The 20252-nt window shown below is 42.3% G+C and overlaps 1 protein-coding gene across 2 annotated transcripts in view; it reads right to left on the bottom strand.

Moving 5' to 3' along the window:
• Nucleotides 1–1086: 1086 nt before the first annotated feature.
• The window catches only part of LOC124595512 (probable cytochrome P450 6a13), a 56977-nt gene continuing 37811 nt past the window's right edge, over nt 1087–20252 (bottom strand). For both annotated transcript variants that reach the window (XM_047134275.1, XM_047134276.1), the window contains exons 4-6: nt 12898–13119; nt 6741–6980; nt 1087–4445 (exon numbers count right to left, since the gene is read on the bottom strand). In XM_047134275.1, coding sequence (XP_046990231.1) covers nt 4261–4445; nt 6741–6980; nt 12898–13119 — 647 coding nt within the window. In that variant the 3' untranslated portion in view covers nt 1087–4260. The remainder of the gene's footprint in view (nt 4446–6740; nt 6981–12897; nt 13120–20252) is intronic.

The raw sequence follows: 20252 nt of genomic DNA, 5'->3' as shown, positions 1-20252 counted from the left end.
ATTTGGCAGAGAAATCGTGGAATGTCACTTCAGATATAGTTGTTTGTGACGCAAAGGTATTGTCTTCAATCACTATTTTACAAAGAGGGAAACTACTAATGGCGAATACTGTTAAATTCGTCTGGAACAGTTGTACGGAGGAAGCGGTCTGAAATACACGCACAAACACACACACACACACACACACACACACACACACACACACACACACACAATGTCATCCATTTACCAGGAAAAGCATCTACGAGAAAGAGGAACTAAGCAGAGTGAAAACTGAAGGATTACAAGGAGGAGGTGTTGGAACATCCAACATCATGAAACTTCCTGGCACATTAAAACTGTGTGCCGGACCGAGAGTCGATACTCGTGACCTTAGCCTTCCGCGGGCATGTGCTCTACCATCTGAGCTACCCAAGCACGACTCACGACCCGTCCCCACAGCTTCAATTCTGCCAGTACCTCGTCTCCTACTTTCCAAACTTCACAGAAGCTCTTCTGCGTACCAGGAGTGCTACTTCTGCTAGGTTCGCAGAATAGCTTCTGTGAAGTTTGGAAAGTAGGAGACGAGGTACTGGTAGAATTGAAGCTGTGGGGACGGGTCGTGAGTCGTGCTTGGGTAGCTCAGATGGTAGAGCACTTGCCCGTCAAAGGCAAAGGTCTCGAGCTCGAGTCTCGGTCCGGTACACAGATATAATCTTCCAGGAAGTTTCATATAAGCGCACACTCCGCTGAAGAGTGAAAATCTCATTATGGATCCACCATCATGTTTGGAGTAGCACTGGTTCCATCTGTTCTGTTGTATTTATTTTATGGTTGCGTTTTACTCACCCCAAGAATATCATATAATAAGCGTATTCTTCATATCCTGACACTCATGGGCTGACAAATTTTCAAATTCTCCTAGGAATAGAGTGACAGTTTGCATGTAATACAGAAAATCGACTCCCACATTAGCATGTTCTGCATTTGCATCTCAAGCTTTGTCATTATGCAGATATGGAATTTTGTTCGTTTGTACTCTCTGTATACTATTTACTTTCTGTATATGCACACAGGTGGTTGCTCGAGGGAATTAAAATAATTGTAGCCTCGTCATAGAAAATCTTTTATTTTGTTCCTTATTTCTAATTATTACATCTGCACTGCTGACAGTTTTGTAAAAAACAAATATATCACATTCTTCAGTAAAATTAACTCTGTCCTAAATAGACAGGGCTCAGAACTAAGACAAAGTGGCAGAAATAAAACCCCAGTTAATTCCAAGCAAAGTCTTTCTAAGGTAGTGCATAAAAAATTGTACATCTTCTTAATTCTGGCTTTTCCATGTGTTCGTGGTTATTAAGCGCCTTAGTTCATGGGGCATGTCACATTCCTCAGTTTATTGAGTGCTGTCCTAATTACACAAATCACTGAGCTAAGCGACGTATATAATAGCTTACTCGATGAACTGTATTCGCCTCTCAGGTGTCTCCATAAAGAGAACAGATGATGAACTCCATTGCGACGTCTCTGCAACACCAAGCATCTTCCGCTGCGTGGTTTGGTAACTGCACTGCTCTGGGTGTTACACAAAGCCAGTGCCTGCCGGCTATTGCTAGGGACGTCACGAAGCGCTTCCAGCCGGGTGATACCGCCAGAAGAGCATAATTTTGCTGGAACTCGCACTGCAACGTTGTTGTTTCGCTGCAAGTCTTCAGGTGACTGCAAATATCGTAGCCTCACACTGATTGCAGCTGCTGTCAGAATCAGTGGCGTGGCGCTGCCAGAAGACTAGAAATCTCTACTAGGTGAGACGTACACTGCCCCAAGGAGTGACGACGTGCACACTACAGAGAGGCACCTTTCTTGAGCGACTCTGGTGGCATGAAGCTTCTGGAACAGCACGCGATTCTCCCGGGGGTTCCATTTAGAAGTTTCTGCAATGCAGTGCAGTATCTCCAGATTCCTCTATGAGTGACCATGTGCGGCCCACTTGCCGCTACTATCATGATACTGTAAGGGATTCACCACCCTGCTGGGGGAAATGTAATTTCGATGTATTGCTCTCGCGCTGCCTGCGAGAGAAAATATCTTTGCTGCAATAGAGCCGCAGCCTAGAGCAATCTCGGCAGTTGCAGTCGCTCGCGGCTACAGTGCAGTTGTAGTTTGTCGCTGGTACAGCGCAGTTCATAGCCATGTATTGTAATGTAAATTTTATTATATCTATTGTCATGCGCATTCTTAAGTCACTTGCCTGAGATGTTAATATGAATTTATTTCAATCTTTTCTGTGATTCGTCAGCACCAGTTGACCCAGATTTGTAATATTCAATTTTTCATATAATGGATTGCAGATGTTTGTCAACAATGTAAAGGATTTTCAGAATATAGTTTTTACCAGTCCCGATCAAGTCATTTATTTAAATTTAAATATTTCAAAAATTTACTCAGATTATAGTCATGTGTTCTTTAGTAATCAGACGACCAGCTGTGCAGCTATGTCAATAAGCAAAGTCAGTTTTTCTAATAGTTCAGATCTAAGACAAATGTTGTCCATTATCAGTAGATAGGCCAGCCTTGCACTAAGCTGTGCCATTTACGAGCAGATTTTTAGACACCATCATGAGGTAAGAATTTTTCAGTTTATTCAGATTGTTTTGGCAGAGCCATGGCGTAGAGCAGCTTGCATCAAAATTTATCAGTTTTCATGAGTTAAGATATTAATGTATTAACAAAAAATTATCATTTTTATTATTTTTGTACGGGAAGGTTACAATACTACTCTGATCTAGTGGACCAGTGTAACCAGCAGACCGCTCTATCTCCCACGGCGACGTTTCATCGTACATTCTCATCTTCAGGTGAGTAAATGTTCGTAATGGCTCGTATGTGCTGCCTGCTGGCCGCTACGACGATTGTCCTCAGTATTATGTACTACTATGATGGAGGTCCAGACTGTGACATTTCTGCAACACCGTATATCTTCTGATAACTGTGTATAAGGTAGCGACGAACAGGGTGATGATGATGATGTTCGATTTGTGGGGCGACCATAGAAAGTCCCCGTTTTAGCACATTCCATTTTAGCCACTATCACGAATGATGATGATGATAATGATAATGATAATGATGATGAAATGACGAGGACAACAAAAACACCCATTCCCCCGGCAGACACGAAATGGATGTTTGCTGGCTGCCGTCAAATGAATATGACAATCACCAGGGGCACACCACAAAAGAAAAAGCGTGTGACAATGTTGGACCTGCCAATAGGACCTTTCTGCAGTGCTGTGAATTTTCATGATAAAATGAAAGGCCACCAGGCCCTGTGAAGGACCTGAATGTACAGCCTACTTGTTGCCACCTGAATTATTTTGCGCAGATTGAAAGGAACTGCGTGAGTGGATAGAAGCTAGAAGTGCGATGTTTCAACACATCTCATTGACCTCAAGTGGTTAGATTTGAGGCACGAATTCGTGGGAAGTGACTCAAACATACTGTCTTCTTCTCTTACGTGACTCGGTACGCGACTGTCGAATATGCAAGTGTGATACATTACCCCTTGTGGCGTTCGTGCAATAGTGCACATCTTGAGACAAGAAGCAGCAAGGTTTCGGAAGTGACCTGGAAGTTTATGTTGCTGCTCAAAGGAAGATACCCTTGATATCATAGAGCTGCGAGAAAAGTGTCTCATATAGGAATTCCAGCAGTGACATTTCGATGATGCTCTGTTTCTGGCAGAGGTAACTAGACCCTCGAAACGACGCCTCCCATGCAGCCTGCTGCCAAAAGCTAAGATGACGGTAAACGACTCAAGTTATCACTGAGCTTGGAGAAGAAGGATTCTGTTGCAGCTTCCAGAGTGACGTTTATGTAATGTAGCACGTCTCCAGATTAGATGACACGCAGTCCGGCCCTGGAAGTGACTGGTAAGTATTACCTGTCTGCACACCTGCAGTGGAAATGTGCTGTCTGGAGACTGCAGAACAGAACTGGAGTTCGTAGTGTAACGTTGCATGATACCCTGAGCATCCTCAAATGATTAGATGTGCGGCGCTAACGTGGTGGGTGTCTTACTCCTAGTGCGACAGTGGTGGAGTTCCCAGTTGTGACGTTCTTACAACGCCGCTCATCATCTGGTGACTAGATAAGAGAGCAATCAGAACGTACAGTCCACTGCCCATCCCTGGGATGACTTCAGGCTGCTGCCTTAAGAGTACACCTTGCCCGACAGAGCTTCCGCTTCGACGTTTCGGCGCAGAGCGCGTCTTCAGGTGGCTAGCTGACAGGCAGCCAGGCCCTGGGGGTGACCCGCACGTAGAGGCCGCTGGCAGCGGCCAGGATGATCTTGCGAGGCTCCAGCGGCACAGGGCTGTCCAGAGAGCGCGAGCAGCGGCGGAACTCGAAGCGCGACAGCAGCGCCACCAGACAGGCCTTCACCTCCACCAGGCCGAACTTCTGACCTGCAGGACAACACCAAACACAGGCTAAGGCGGTCTGCGATAAACAAGCACGTGTCTTCAGCAAATATGTGTTGACATTCGCAATATGTCTGAAGAGTCTTACATTGATGTACAAAAATTAGGGACGAAAGTAACTTGCTCATGATGTCTCGCTGCGAAGTGACATAGCTCGATGAAACGTGTATTGCACATAGAACATACAGAGGCTAACTGAAAGACATCTGCGATGAGATGAACAGAAATTACACCTTCAGTCAAAGATAGTAGCTGCACTGACGTCATCGCGACTCATTGTGATCCCATGGACATTACAAAAGACAGTAATTAGGTGTGTGACTGTCGGGGATGGCAGTGCATGCTTTGCAACGTGCTTGCTTGTTGGCCACAAATTCGGGAGGGAGTTGTGATACGACGTTCCATTCCTACACCAGCGCAGTTGACAACTGCTGGGTGTCGTTGGTGCACGTGATCGTACTGCAGTACGTCTTCCCACCGCATCCCTCTCATGCTGAATGATACTGACACCAGGGGAAAGGTAAGGCCAGTCCATTTGCTGAATATATTTTCGTTCCAACAGTTCTTCCACCTGCACTGTTTGATGCCATCGCGCTTTGTCAACCACCAAAATAAAATCAGAGCCGAGTACCCACCTGAAAAGATGCACATGGGGAAGCAATACTGCGTGACAATAACGGTAACCAGCGTTCAAAGATCAGAACGTCATTACGCCCATACAACATTATTCATCCACATACAGCATCACCAGGACGACCAAAATGGTCGTATTTGGCAACGATCCTGGGTGCATTACGAGTTCCGAACTCCCGTCATATGAGGGTATCCACTAGGGATAATTAATATTGAGATTTGATAATTACAGTGGCCAAGGACGACGTTACAATTTATCCTCGTTCTCGCCAAACCAGTTTTGGACGATGTGTGCTGTTTGAACACAGTCCTTTCTTCTAGAAGGACAGCATCGCGTTTTGGGGAGAAAATTTGGAATGGCGGTAATGCGACTTTGCAGAACACCCATGGACACATGGGATAATACAATATAGTTGCCCAAATCAACACCGAACACCCAACGTGTATCACTCTCTGGACGTAAATTGGCCAGAAGTAGGGAACTGTATGAAACAAGACTCATCCGACCAAATGACTTCCATCCATTGTTCCACAGTCGAATATTTTATGGAGATCACTTCGTATTGTTTTGCTGCTGAAAGAGTCTGGGAGTGGGATGTTGAGTTCTGCAAATACTTTTGCAACCGTCAGCTCCTTATTTTTCGTCAAAATCCTCTTCACTGAGCGTCTGTCACGATCATTCAAAGCACACTTGAATCATTTCGTATGATGGTTTTCTGCTTCCCCTGTATACGGTATAAATCTTCAATACTGTGCCTCTTGAAACATAGATCAGATGGTTATGGAAGCATCCAACATACGAACCCAAAAAATTTGCCCACGTACGAATTCATTTAGCTCCAGTGTAATGCACCAAAAACTACACAGAACACTCTGATTGTCCATCTTTTCAGAGATGGTTGCGGGACTCGGCTGTTCGATATAGGTTGTAGAACCAAACACCTTTCAGGCGCCCTTTGAGCAGCTTTTATTTGGCTATCAGTTTCGGCGCTTTACTACGCCATCTTCAAGACTGTGACTTACGTGCTGGAAGATTCCACCAAGATTCTGATCAAAACAGAGGCCAGTAATACTGGTAATAGTAGATGGTGGGAATGATCGCTATGGCAAGCAGAAATCTACTTATACCTGTACTGCTGGACCTGTTTTAATCAGAATCGAGGTGGAATCTTCCTTCACGTATGTGAGGGTCTTGAAGATGGCGTAGTAAATTGCCGAAACTGGTAGCCAAGTAAAACAAGTTTGGAAACTCGACGACTGAACGTGTTTAATTTGATATCCTACAGAATACAGTTCTGACAACAGCTGACACTTGAAACGTCTTGACGATATTGCGTAGATGTTGATAATGACTCATTTCAACAGCGCAACTTGCAAGCTTGGATAGTATCTGCGTTTATGTTCAAACACACAATTGTTGAGGCAGTTTCATATTTCTGTCCAATCACTGTATTTCATAATATTATGCCTAGACCAAAGTAGAAACCTAAATTTAAGTAATTAACTGATTTTCAATGAGTTGTCACGATGGAGTAATTTAGGACAGCTATATCGAATCCGTTTACGAATGGCCTCCGACTTGCTCGAGAACTATCGTCGGAATTGGTGGGACTCTGGGTGTGGCTCACGTTAGTTGCGAATACTCACCGAGACAGATTCGTGGCCCGTCGCCAAACGGCAGGTAGGCTGGGTGGGCGTGGCCGCCGCTGAAGCGCTCCGGGTTGAAGCGCAGCGGCTCAGGGAAGAGGCGCGGGTCGCGGTGCAGCGACAGCAGCGGCACGTACACAATGTCCCCTACCCGCAGGCGCAGATCGCTGCCTGGCACCTGGTACGGCTCAGTACACTGCCGCATCAGGTAAGCCATCGGTGGGTACAGGCGCAGAGTTTCTGCCAACAGAAATTCACGGAGGCGTTTGCACAGAGTACTAGAACGCGTTGGCCTCTCCCCAACAGGATAACAGGTTCCGAAACATCACACTGTCCATGTTCCTCTGCACCTCTCTATAAATGAGCGCTCACTGCTAACTTCCTAGATACCTTAGGTTCCCACCCAACGTGCCGAATGTAGAACATTTATCATCCGTTCTTTAAAGAATCGAAATCTCTTGTTCACTGAAGCGCCAAAGAAACTGGTATAGGCATGCATATTCAAATACACAGATATGTGAACAGGCTTAACACGGCGCTGCAGTCGGCAAGAAAACAAATGTCTGGCGCCGTTGGTAGATCGGTTACTGGCGCACGAGCGATGGGACACAGCATCTCCGAGGTAGCGATGAAGTGGGGACTTTCCCATACGGCAATGTCACGAGTGTACTATGAATATCAGGGATCCGGTAAAACATCAAATCTCCGACATCGCTGCGGCTGAAAAAAGATCCTGCAACAACGGGACCAATGATGACTGAAGAGCATCGTTCAACGTGAAAGAAGTGCAACAGTTCCGTAAACTGCTGCAGATTTCAGTGCTGAGCCATCAACTAGTGTCAGCGCGCGAACCATTCAAGGCCCACTCGTGTATCCTTGATGACTGCACGACACGAAGCTGTACGCCTCGCCTGGGCCCGCCAACACAGACATGGAACATTTTATGACTGGAAATATGTTGTTTGATCAGAAAAGTCTTGTTTCAAGTTCTATCGAGCAGATGCACTTGTGCGGGTATGGAGACAATCTAATGAATCCATGGATCCTGCATGTCAGCATGGTAGAGGCTCTGTATTGGTGTGGTGCGTGAGTGATATGGGAACCCTGATACGTCTAGATACGGCTCTGACAGGTGACACGTACGTAAACATGCTGTCTGAGCCGGCCAGAGTGGCCGTGCGGTTCTAAGCGCTACAGTCTGGAACCGCGTGAGCGCTACGGTCGCAGGTTCGAATCCTGCACCGAGCGAGGTGGCGCAGTGGTTAGCACACTGGACTCGCATTCGGGAGGACGACGGTTCAATCCCGTCTCCGGCCATCCTGATTTAGGTTTTCCGTGATTTCCCTAAAACCGCTTCAGGCAAATGCCGGGATGGTTCCTTTGAAAGGGCACGGCCGATTTCCTTCCCCATCCTTCCCTCACCCGAGCTTGCGCTCCGTCTCTAATGACCTCGTTGTCGACGGGACGTTAAACACTAATCTCCTCCTCCTCCTCGAATCCTGCCTCGGGCATGGATGTGTGTGATGTCCTTAGGTTAGTTAGGTTTAAGTAGTTCTAAGTTCTAGCGGACTGATGACCACAGCAGTTAAGTCCCATAGTGCTCAGAGCCATTTGAACCATTTTTTTTTGCTGTCTGATTAACTGCGTCCATTCATGTACATTGTGTATTCCGACGGACTTGGGCAAATCCAGCAGAACAATTCGACACACTGTACGTCTGTAATTGCAACAGAGTTGCTCCAGGAACACTCTCCTTAGTTTTTCGCTAGCCACCAAACTCCCCAAACATGAATATTATTGAGAATATCTGGGATGCCTTACAACGTATGTTCAGAAGGGATCTCTGACCCCTCGTACTCTTACGAATTTACGGACAGCTCTGCTGAATTCATTGTGTCAGTTCCCTCTAGCACTACTTCATGTATTAGTCTAGTATGTGCCACGTCGTGTTGTAGCACTTCTGCTTGCTCGCTGGCGCCCTACACGATATTATGCACGTGTACCAGTTTCTTTGACTTCCAGTGTACATCAGTTTGAAAACGTCCGATTGCTTTACCAAGGAGTTCATGTGCCCAATATTTTACATACTTTAGAAAAGGCATCAAATTATGCTTAAAGTCTGTTGGAATTCTCTAAATGTTTCATTTTTAAACACTGGATATATTCTCGGCGATTTGCGCTCCATATTAAATAAATGCCAGTTTCACACGCATCTCAATGTTTATGATGTCATAGTTCATTAACTATGTGTTGTACAGTGATGAAAATTTGCAGGTATATTCAGTTGTCTATGTGGATATTGTCTGCAAAGTACGTTTCTAATAGAGTTAGTAAGAAATAACCAATAAACTAAAATGTAATTCTTGATGCTGATATTTTACTGCATGAACAGTGAAGATATAGAAAGCGATATACGTATTTTTTTTCCTTCCACCATTTTGTCAGGGGTGTCTGCGAGGAAATGTTTCATATAGGTTTGGAAGTTCTTAAGTAAATAATTTCTAACAGTACCACTTGCCTTTCTGTGTTAAGCCTTTAACGTAACAATACACCTCCGAATGAGCAGATTATGACTATAGTAAAGTTGTTAGATTAATGGATTTAATTAATTAATCTTATACTGTATTTAATGGGGTGATTTTATTTGGGTTATTTACCGTGTTAAAGTAACCACTTAATAGGCACCCCACTATTTTTCGTTACTTAATGTAGAAATTGGAAGGTGTTTTTATTTTATTTATGCTTATTTTCTTTAAGTGTACTAATTGTTGTAGTTTAAAAGTAACCTTTTTTTATATTTCTTTAATAAAATAATATAATTTCATAAACGACACTGAATAAATACGTAATTAAAAGAATTATCAAAATTTCTAACTATCTAATGTGTTATGGAAAAAGTAATTTTCATATCGTAAAATATTTATTATATTCTATTTGCTAGGAAGTACTCAATCCAGTCACAGGTCTGGAAGCGACTGGCAACACTGATGAACGCAATGTTGTAGAAATTTTAAAGCCTAATACCCAATGATGACAGCATAGCTCTATCGAAACCAGTCATCCAATATAATACTTTCTTACCGATCTTGACTTGATAGAAGATAGGTTAAGAAAAGGCTATTAAGGAAAGGCACTTGAGAAAAGGCAAACTTATTATAGCACTAGTCGACTCAGAGGGAGCCTTTGACAATATTGACTGGAATACACTCTTTGAAATTTTGAAATTAAAAACGGTAAGATATAGGGAGCCAAAGGTTACATAAAATTCCCCCAAAAACCAGATGGCTGTTAGCAGTACTGGAGGGTAGAAAGTGAAGCAATCGTTGTGATGGGAGTGAGAAAGATTTGTAGCCTATCCCCAGTGTTATTTATTCCTTACATAGAGCACGCAAGGGATTAAAGTTCAGGGAGAACAAATAAAAATGTTAACTTTGCGACGACGTTGTGTTTAAGTCGGAGACAGCACAGGACTTAAATAAACAGTTGAATAGAATTGAGAGTGGCTTGAAAAAAGTTAATATATAAGAAACATCAACAATTGTAACAATGGAATACAGTAGAATTGATCAGGTGGTGCTAAAGGAATTAGATTGGAAATGAGACACTAAAAGTAGTAGATGAGATTTACTATTTTGGCAGCAAAATAACTGATGGTGGTGGAATGAGAGAAGATGTAAAATTTGGACTGGTACAGCAGGAAAAGCAATTCTGACAAAGAAGAATTTTTAAACATATAAAGCTAGAGCACCTGGCAATGCTTCTTAGTAGCTAAATTATTATGTGACTTGTATGTACCTTTCTGTCTGTCTCCTCATCCCCCTCTGTTTGTTCACTCCTCTTCCCGCTCTATTTATCCATCTCCTCCTCCTCCTCCCCTTTTTCTGCCTATCACCTACTCCCTCCTATCTTTGCCATTCTCCTCCTTGTCATTTCTCTGTCCATCTCCTGCTCTCCTCCGTCTCTGACCATTTCTTCCTTTCCCCCTCTCTACGTGCATTTCCTATCTCTTCTCTGTCCACCTCCTCTTCTCTTTGACTTTGAAGCTTGTTAATTGGTGTTGCAAAGGAATCATTAATTGGGCAGTGAAGTCTCTAAAAATGAATGGGTTAATCGATTGGGATTATTGTTATACAGGGTGTGAGAGAGACGTTTAGAAGTGCTGCATCTGTCAGGATAGTAGCTGCAAACTAATTATTTCGCTTGCCTTTAATGTGGGAGCGGATAGGACTACAAAGTTTCGGACGATTCAGATTCCATACTAGTATTCTAATCAGAAGCCAGTAAGCCATAAACGCAGCTTTGCAGTTATCTGTTAATACCGACTGAGAGGAATAAAACAGAATCACACATTGCTGTGTACATAAATCATGTATATACATTTTCCCTCATTATTCAAAACTAGAAAAAACTAAGCCACACATTTTAACAGTACAGCATTATTTTTTTTCGCCGTCGGATGTAACAGAAAACCCGCACCGTGTCGACTACAGAAATACATAACCTATGCCCGTTCGAAAGTTTATTAGAGCAACGTATAAAAATTTGATGTAAATATTTCGAGATTTTGGGTAGCAACGTGAAGCAAAGACTTCCCTCTATTCAGTAGCAGAAAAATTTAAGTGTGTTTTGGATGATATTTGCCTGGAATGTAGCCCAAAACGGAAGTGAAACGTCGACGATAAAAAGTTCATACAAGAACTAAACAGAGGACTTTGGAATGTGGTGCTACAGAAGAATCCTGCATATTATATTGCGGTGTGTTGGGGGGGGGGGGGGCAGTATATAGTGAGGAGGTACTGCAGTGAACTGGGGAAAAAGGAATTTATTGAACATTTTGACAGAAAAAGGGAGTCGGGTGATAGGACACAGGCTGAGGCACGATGGAGTCGTCAGTGTGGTAAAAATTGTGTGCATGTGTGTGGGGGAGGAGGGGGGAGAAAGGCAGGGGATAAAATTGTAGATGAAAGCAAGTGAAGAATACAGTAAGCAGGTTTAGATGAATGTAGGTTGCAGTAGTTGTCTCGTGATGAAGAAGCTCAGGGAAGAGGGTTGGAGTAAAGTAAAGGGTTAGGTGAGTATTTCAGTTGAAGGACACAACCACAGTATTACGTAATGGCCAAGACTAGTATAAGATTGTTTACTATTGATGCAATTGTGCGCAGGAAAAGATCGTCGTAAGTACTTGCAGAAAGATCAGAACGTATCTGATTACAAGATTAGTGGCGAACATTTTGACCATGTCACATCCTGTAAGAACTTAAGTAATATTTTTGGAAGCATTACTAGGGAAGGCGAATAGAACACCACATTTATTTTTGTAAAAGTAATCCAACAGAAGATGCTACTGTTACCGGTTCTATTAATGTCCCGGGTATTTAGATTTCGACGAACTACACACACCGAACGACTTCAGAGAAGCGGTACTAGGATCGTAACAGTTCGGTTTAGCTGATACGAAGTTATATCTGATATGCTCGGGGAACTCAAATTGGATGAATGCGGTTCCCAGTTAACCTATTGTTTAAATATAGTGAATCCATATAGGAAGATGACTTTGTGACCATTACGCTACCATGAACTTGTAGCTCACGTATGACTCACGAGAAAATGGTACCAGAGATTAGGTGGCGACGGATGTGTAAAGACAGTCGCTCTTTCCTCGCGAAATGCGCGAATGGAAGAGGGCATGAAGTTCGTAATACCGGTACGATGTACTCTCTTCAATTCAGTGTACAGCGGCTTGCAAAATATTCGTGTATGTGTAGATGAAGAAGCATCATTGCACGATAATACCGAGAAGATAGTGGCATAGGATTCCGGAGAATCCTCAATCGGCCACAGGCTACTGTGGTGACCCTTGAGAGCCTCGAGGATTAGGACGATATCCCTTGCAAATCATTTGTGAATTTGATCGGGTCCAAGACACGCAAACTCTGCTGCTCCAGTATAGTGTAGCCTCAACTGAGTAAGGGAAGCTTGTGAATGAGCTGCTACATTAGCTGTGCATTACTCGAAAAACTATAAGTATTTCATGATTTATAGACACGAGAAAGAAAGTGAATTCTTCACAGTGGGATCGTTGTTGTCCTGTGGGTGGCAATAACGTTAGAGTTAATATACTACCTATGGAAAAACACCATATGTGCTGAGCCCCTACCTGCCACCACCATGTCCAGATAACGCATCTCCTGCAGGGCTTCGTACGTCATTTCTCCACCATATCGGCTGAGTACTGCATCCACCTCGACTCGCGCCTTGGTCTGCACGTCCGGGTTCATTGCCAACTCGTGCAGGCAGAAGCTCATGGTGGTCGAAGTCATCTCGAAGCCGAGCGCGAAGGTCATAAGCAAGTGCGCCGCCATCAGCTTATCGCTGATCTCTGAAACACAGTACGAGCTCCAAGTACATGTCCACTGAACAACGCTCTGGACAGCTGCATGTAAGCCCATACTCACTCAAGACATGAAAATCTATATGGACGTGAACACAAACATGAATGTAGATGCAGATACAGACGAGGGTCTGAATGTAGACGCAGAAGGTCGAGATGGACTTGCACTTAGATGCAAACTGTGGGTGAGGATAGCCATACATCCTGATGTGGATGTATAAATGGATGTGGACATAGATATGGATGTAGTCATGGACATGAAAGTGGGATCGTACTCTGTCATATTGACGGGAATGCAGGTAGAGATGTGCATCTATACTTTCACGTGAACATTAATGTGTATGTGGATGTAGGACATGTATGCAACCTTGGGTGGTTAGGATGGCGATATTAACAAATCCTAAGATACATATCTGAATGTGGATGTAGATATGCACAGGAATGTGGATCTGGGTTTGTATGCCGATTTGCAAATGGGTGAAGACGTGTGGATGTTCTTAGACACATATATAAGCTGTGATTGGTATCCATATAGACGATTATTTGGTAGTGTAAGTAGATTCTCTTCCAGATATGCATGTCTACATTGTCATAGATGTTGACATAGATATAGTTATGGATGTGGACATGAATGTAGTCACTGGTTCTTACATCCTTACTGTGTGTTCAAAAGAATCAAATAGGACAGTTGCGCCAACATCGATTGTGGGCATTGGCAACTGGTTGCACCTGCTATACCAAACACACAAATTTAGATTTAGAAAATGGAAATACTTGAAGTAGCTCCGTTATATTTATTAGCGATTCACAAAAAAATCCCGGATACTATTGTGGAAGTGTCAATCGATGCAAACGTGATTACCACAGAAAGAAAATATAAAAAATATTCCATTACAGATAACCAGTATAGCAACTTACGGAGCTACAAACACGTTTGAGGGGTTCGAACTTCACATTTACCAGATCTCTAAATACAGAGAACAGTATGCTAACAAACGCACTTCGTCACCATATAACACATCTGTCATCGAATTTTCTATTTCTTAATAGCTGACCTAATTATCAACAACATTCATCTCAAACTTGATCAGAGATTTTTCGGGCCTCAAATAATACAACAGCAATAGTTGGTTTTTTTTGTAATATTTTCAAAGCTTTTGATTATTTAGATCATTTTAATCATTTACTAAAACTTACGTTTTATGGATCCGCTGGCCTTACAAACAACTGCTCTGAGTCATACATAACAAAAAGGATGAAAATTTTGTGCTGATATTCAGACAATATTGGAAAGATTCAAAATTTTAGTGACAACAGTTTCCTAAAGGGCTCAATTTTGCAGCTGCTATGGACTTGTACGGCCTTCCACTTAACATTCCTTAAGCAGAACTGGTACTATTTGCGGATGATACTAGTTACAATACATACCTGTACTGTTTGAGTGAAAACAACTGCAGGAATGATATTTATCCATGAAGTGTTTGCCTCTCAGCTTCAGTTCCATACAACAAATAGTGTCATACCAACAAATGATGTAGCACAGTAATGGGAGTCAGTAAATGGAATAAAGTGCTCAAAAATTGTGTGCGTAAATATTGGTGAATATTTGAGCTGGAATGATCATATTACTGAGCTGCTCAACATCGGACAAGTTCAGTCACTTTTTCTCATCGTATAATTGCTAGTCTTCGTGAAATACTTTTGAACCGCTGTGTTAAAGCGTAGATTCTTACCACATCTCTTATTAACTTTTATCTGTAAGATAAATGTAATTACAATTAAATTTTATGATTCTGTAGACACTGGATGACATATTCCTCTAACCAATGTGTAGCAGTTTAGATGTATACCATATTTCTTCATTTAAAAAAATGGCTAAATTGTAGCAAACGTATAAAAATTTTAGATGTGTTACATCTACGTATTTTGCATTCCTTTATGTTTTTATAGGCCCATAAAAATTGTATTTGCTTTGTATTAATTTTTTTAATGTATACTTTAGTCAGATATGGCTCGACTGAATTTAGTTTCATGGACTGCCCTGTAGCTTGTATTTTATGCTTACATTTTTGACTGGATTGTAAAATATTGTATATTCTTACATTCATCAGTCCTGTTATTCTATTACTTTGTATGTTGTTTTATTGATTTTTTATGTAAGGTCAATCAAATGTAGAAGTTCAGTGTTGTAATCTGATTACAACAAAAGTGTTTAATCATAACTTCTTTTGGTTTGGTCAAGATTTCATCGTTCCCTTTTAAGTTCTTTGACTTGTGTTGCTGTACATCACATGTCGTCCTTTTGTCAATGCTCCATCATTTTTTAATGTTGTTACAATTTTTTATTGGGAATTATGGGTTTCAGTGGTAACTTATGTCAAAGCATATATGACATGTGATACGTTTGTGATAAGTTTTGTGAATATTTCGACCGCTTTAACAGTTTTTCCTATTTTTTATTATTTCGTTTGGTATTGTCACATTGTCCACTTTTGTATGTTGTACAGCTGCCACTGATGATGGTCTAGAACCGAAACTGGTCGCAGAATGAATAACATAATCACAGACAGCACAGTGTTATGCATTTTATAAAACTTGGAAACAAGTGAGTAAATCTCCTAACACATTTTCCGTATTTATATTCAAATCTGATTTATGGAATAATTTTCAGAGGTAAGTCACCATTTAAAAAGTGAGTATTAACTGCAAGTGAATAATAATGGGTATCTCTTCAAGGGGCTGTGTGTTTTAACTGCATCTTAGAATATATACACATTTTCGCTAGTAAAAGTAGTTATCATAATTTTATCAGAATTGGAGAAGAATAGTTTTATCAATATCTGCAATGCTAAAGGAAAAAAATAACTTTTGTTGCCCATTATTTAAGCTTTCAGAGCCTCAGAAAAGAGTTCAATATACGTAAAACATTTATTTAATCATTTGCCCAGTAACAAAGCAAAGTAGCAGAGCAGGTTTTAAATCCAAATTAAAATCATTTCTTCAGGAAAACTTCTTCTACTTTACAAAAGGATGTTTATTTAAAATCTGATAGCATCTATAAATAAAAATAAAGTCTTAAGTATATCGGCATGAGCAGGACTGAAAAACATATATTCCTTGATGTTAAAATTAATCAAGTACACGTATAATTTAAACAGCCTCGTTTTGTATCGTTTTTACGAAAATAACTTTGAAATGATATATGGAGAGCGTAGCTATTTAGCCGAGTCTGGAGAAGCTTATATTCTGAGCGTCAGTCGTGTAACTTCAGGTATAATAGCAATTTTAACCAGCGACGTACCACTTCCAGTAATTTCATTATGAGATATTGTATCAAAGTAGACACATCTACACAGTGCTATCAAAAATACGCGTCTTTTATACACGTTTAATGAGTCGGTGCCTATAAACAGCAAAGTTTCATACTCTGTAAGTTACGCTACTGGCCATTAAAATTGCTACATCAAGAAGAAATGCAGATGATAAACGGGTATTCATTGGACATATATACCACACAAGAACTGACATATGATTACACTTTCACGCAATTTGGGTGCATAGATCCTGAGAAACCAGTACCCAAAACAACCACCTTTGGCCGTAATAACGGCATTGATACGCGTGGGCATTGAGTCAAACAGAGCTTGGTTGGCGTGTACAGGTACAGCTGCCCATTCAGCTCCCACACGATACCACAGTTCATCAAGAGTAGTGACTGGAGTATTGTGCCGAGCCAGCTGCTCGGCCGCCATTGACCAGACGTTTTCAGTTGATGAGAGATCTGGAGAATGTGCTGGCCAGGGCAGCAGTCGAACATTTTCTGTATCCAGAAAGGCCCGTACGGGACCTGCAACATGCGATCGGGCATTATCCTGCTGAAATGTTTCGCAGGGATCGAATGAAGGGTAGAGCCACAGGTCGTAACACATCTGAAATGTAACGTCCACTGTTCAAAGTGCCGTCAATGCGAACAAGAGGTGACCGAGGCGTGTAACCAATGGCACCCCATACCATCATGCCGGGTGATACGCCAGTATGGCGATGACGAATGCACGCTTCTAATGTGCGTTCACCGCGATGTCGCCAAACACAGATGCGACCATCATTATGCTGTAACAGAACCTGGATTCATCCGAAAAAATGACGTTTTGCCATTCGTGGACCCAGGTTCGTCGTTGAGTATACCATCGCAGGCGCTCCTGTCTGTGATGCAGCGTCGAGGGTAACCGCAGCCATGGTCTCCGAGCTGATAGTCCATGCTGCTGCAAACGCCGTCGAACTGTTCGTGCAGATGGTTGTTGTCTTGCAAACTTCCCCATCTGTTGACTCAGGGATCGAGACGTGGCTGCACGATCCGTTACAGCCATGGGGATATGATGCCTGTCATCTCGACTGCTAGTGATACGAGGCCGTTGCGATCCAGCACTGCGTGCCGTATTACCCTTCTGAACCCACCGGTTCCATATTCTGGTAACAGTCTTTTGATCTCTGCCAACGCGAGCAGCAATGTCGCTGTACAATAAACAGCAATCGCGATAGGCTACAATCCGACCTTTATCAAAGTCGGGAACGTGATGGTACGCATTTCTCGTCCTTACGCGAGGCATCACAACATTTCACCAGGCAACGCCGGTCAATTGCTTCTTGTGTATGAGAAATCGGTTGGAAACTTTCCTCATATCAGCACGTTGTAGGTGTCGCCACTGGCGCCAACCTTGTGTGAATGGTCTGAAAAGCTAATCATTTGCATATCACAGCATCTTCTTGCTGTCTGTTAAATTTCGCGTCTGTAGCACGTCATCTTCGGGATGTAACAATTTTAATGGCCAGCAGTGTATAATACAAAACGCACCAGTTTATGTTTAGTACAGTATTTGAATATGGGGTCTGCTCGATTTCATTCGGATTTCGTAGCGCGTTGAGCAAAACCAACGGTATCGTATATGTTTAATACCCGGTGAATAGTTTTAACGGTTAAACTGCATGCTATGACGTCATAAATTTCTTCATGTTCCGTGTTCACGATAGACTTTACATTTCTTCTCGTAACTGATTAAGGGTCATTTCTTTACGGGAAAAACTGAAAAATATTTGTGACCATTTAGTAACTGGTTTTTTAAGCCATCAGCATTTCGACTGATTTGTTGCTACCCGCCATCCTTTCCTATCTTCTGTTTATCTTTTCATGTCTACATAGCTACGACACTATACTCCTCGCACTATTTGTTCTGCATGTTCCATTCTTCGTTTCCACCTACTATGGTGTCTTTCCTGGACTCCACGGCAGACGATACACAAACCTCTCTCTCGTTCTGGTAAGTTTTCCGTCTTTGTTTCTTAGTTTATCTGTAGACTACATTTTTTAACACTCCTCAGTATCATTACTTTTAAATCGTGTGTAGTTTCTTAATATCCGGAATTCTTAAGGTCCACTTTGTCCTTACACACGATGTTGTACTCAAGAAGCACGCTTTGAGAAAATTCATCGTCACTTCAGTGTCAATATCTAACATCAGTCGAGCTGTTTTACTGAGGACGGCTTTCTTCGCCTGTGACTGCGTGCTTCGGTTACGAGACTATCTGGTAGGGGAAAACAGTATCCCGCACCAGTAATCGAACACAGAACCTTGATTTCTTGGGAAATTCTCTTAGCGACTGAGCTATCCACGGCTCGCTCCCAGTGCTTTAGTTCCTACAGAAACACTTTCGTACTTTCCAGGCTTCGCACTAATTTTCCGTGATATCTCTTCTTCCAGGAGCACTACTCTCACAAGAACGTATTTGAAATTGGGAATTTAAGGAAAGCTACTGGGCTCTTTGTAGCAGTCCAGGCTGTTCATAGTCTCCCAACAATCCCTCTCGTCGGGCCAGCACATCTGGTGGTTATTTACTTGTTTATAACGTAGGATCAGCCAGTGAAATCGCTGATGACATCCACAATGAAAGGGAAGAAGAATTGGGGACGTGTTAAATGACCTGATACTAACCAGAATAAAGACGAATATAATAAGGAGTAGCAGAAAAGCTTAGCAGTGAACTCAATAGGATTGGGAAGCACGAGGTAGTCGAGGAGGGAGAAGTCTGCTATCTTGGAAGCAAGATAACACATGGGGGGCAGAAAAATCAGTATAGTGCAGGCAAAAAGGAAGTTCATGCCCATGGGTATCGAACACGGGTATTAAATTGCAGAAAAATTTCAAAAGAAAGCAAATTAGGAGCACATCATTGGGTGTAAAAAATCAGGTTGACTAATAACAAGAAATGGGTAGATATTGCGCTAAATCCACGAGGAGAAGAGGATGGGAAAATCATTGATAAGAAGAAGGGACAGGGTGATACCCATGGCTCTAGAGAGAGCTGTAGAGGGTAGAAACTGTAAGAAAGGACACAGACTGGAATATACCAAGTAAATAATTGACGATGTACGATGCAAGTGCTGCTTTGAGGTCCTTTGACCACGAGAGGAGTCCCTTGCGGGCCACAGGATAGACATTTCGTGTCAGGCCTTTGCTGGTTCGTTCTAATATTATGCAGACAGCTGCCTCACTATAGTCTGTCGTAATCCGGAGTGAAATTGTGTTACAAAGGCCCATCTCAGTTCTTGTGGCTTTGCAGGAAGTGACCAGCATAGGCGTTACGATCTGATGGCATGAATTCCCAGACATATTACGTTTTGCTCCTCAGTCTAACGGGCAGCCAGCAAGAAGCACGATCTGCCTCAGTCAACACTCCCTGACCATGCCATCAACACTGCGTCACTGATCAGCATTTCCACAAATATTAATCCTGAAGGCAGTACCTGGTTTTGAGCTAGTAATTGTAACATTTGTATGTTGTTTCTCATTAAGATCTTCATGGGTCTACTGCCACGTCATCATAAAAATAAGTACTACACAAAGTCCTGCACCACCTTCATGAATTCCATAGATCAAGTTCTATTTTTCTCCAAAATCTTTTCCTCGGTACTTTACAGTGCTGTTTCTTGTAGCCGTTTCCGTAATAAAGGTAAGGGTGTACATGCATTATTTATGTACACAGCACAATGAAAGTTTGGAAAATCACAGAGTTTACTACAATGACTTCTTATACTGAGGTTTGTACAGTGCCTTATTAACAAAGCA

This window comes from Schistocerca americana, chromosome 2 (assembly GCF_021461395.2).
Source record: "Schistocerca americana isolate TAMUIC-IGC-003095 chromosome 2, iqSchAmer2.1, whole genome shotgun sequence".
NCBI lineage: Eukaryota > Metazoa > Arthropoda > Insecta > Orthoptera > Acrididae > Schistocerca > Schistocerca americana.
The sequence above is the reverse complement of the archived record's forward strand: the minus strand, read 5'-3'. Positions and strand labels throughout refer to the sequence as shown.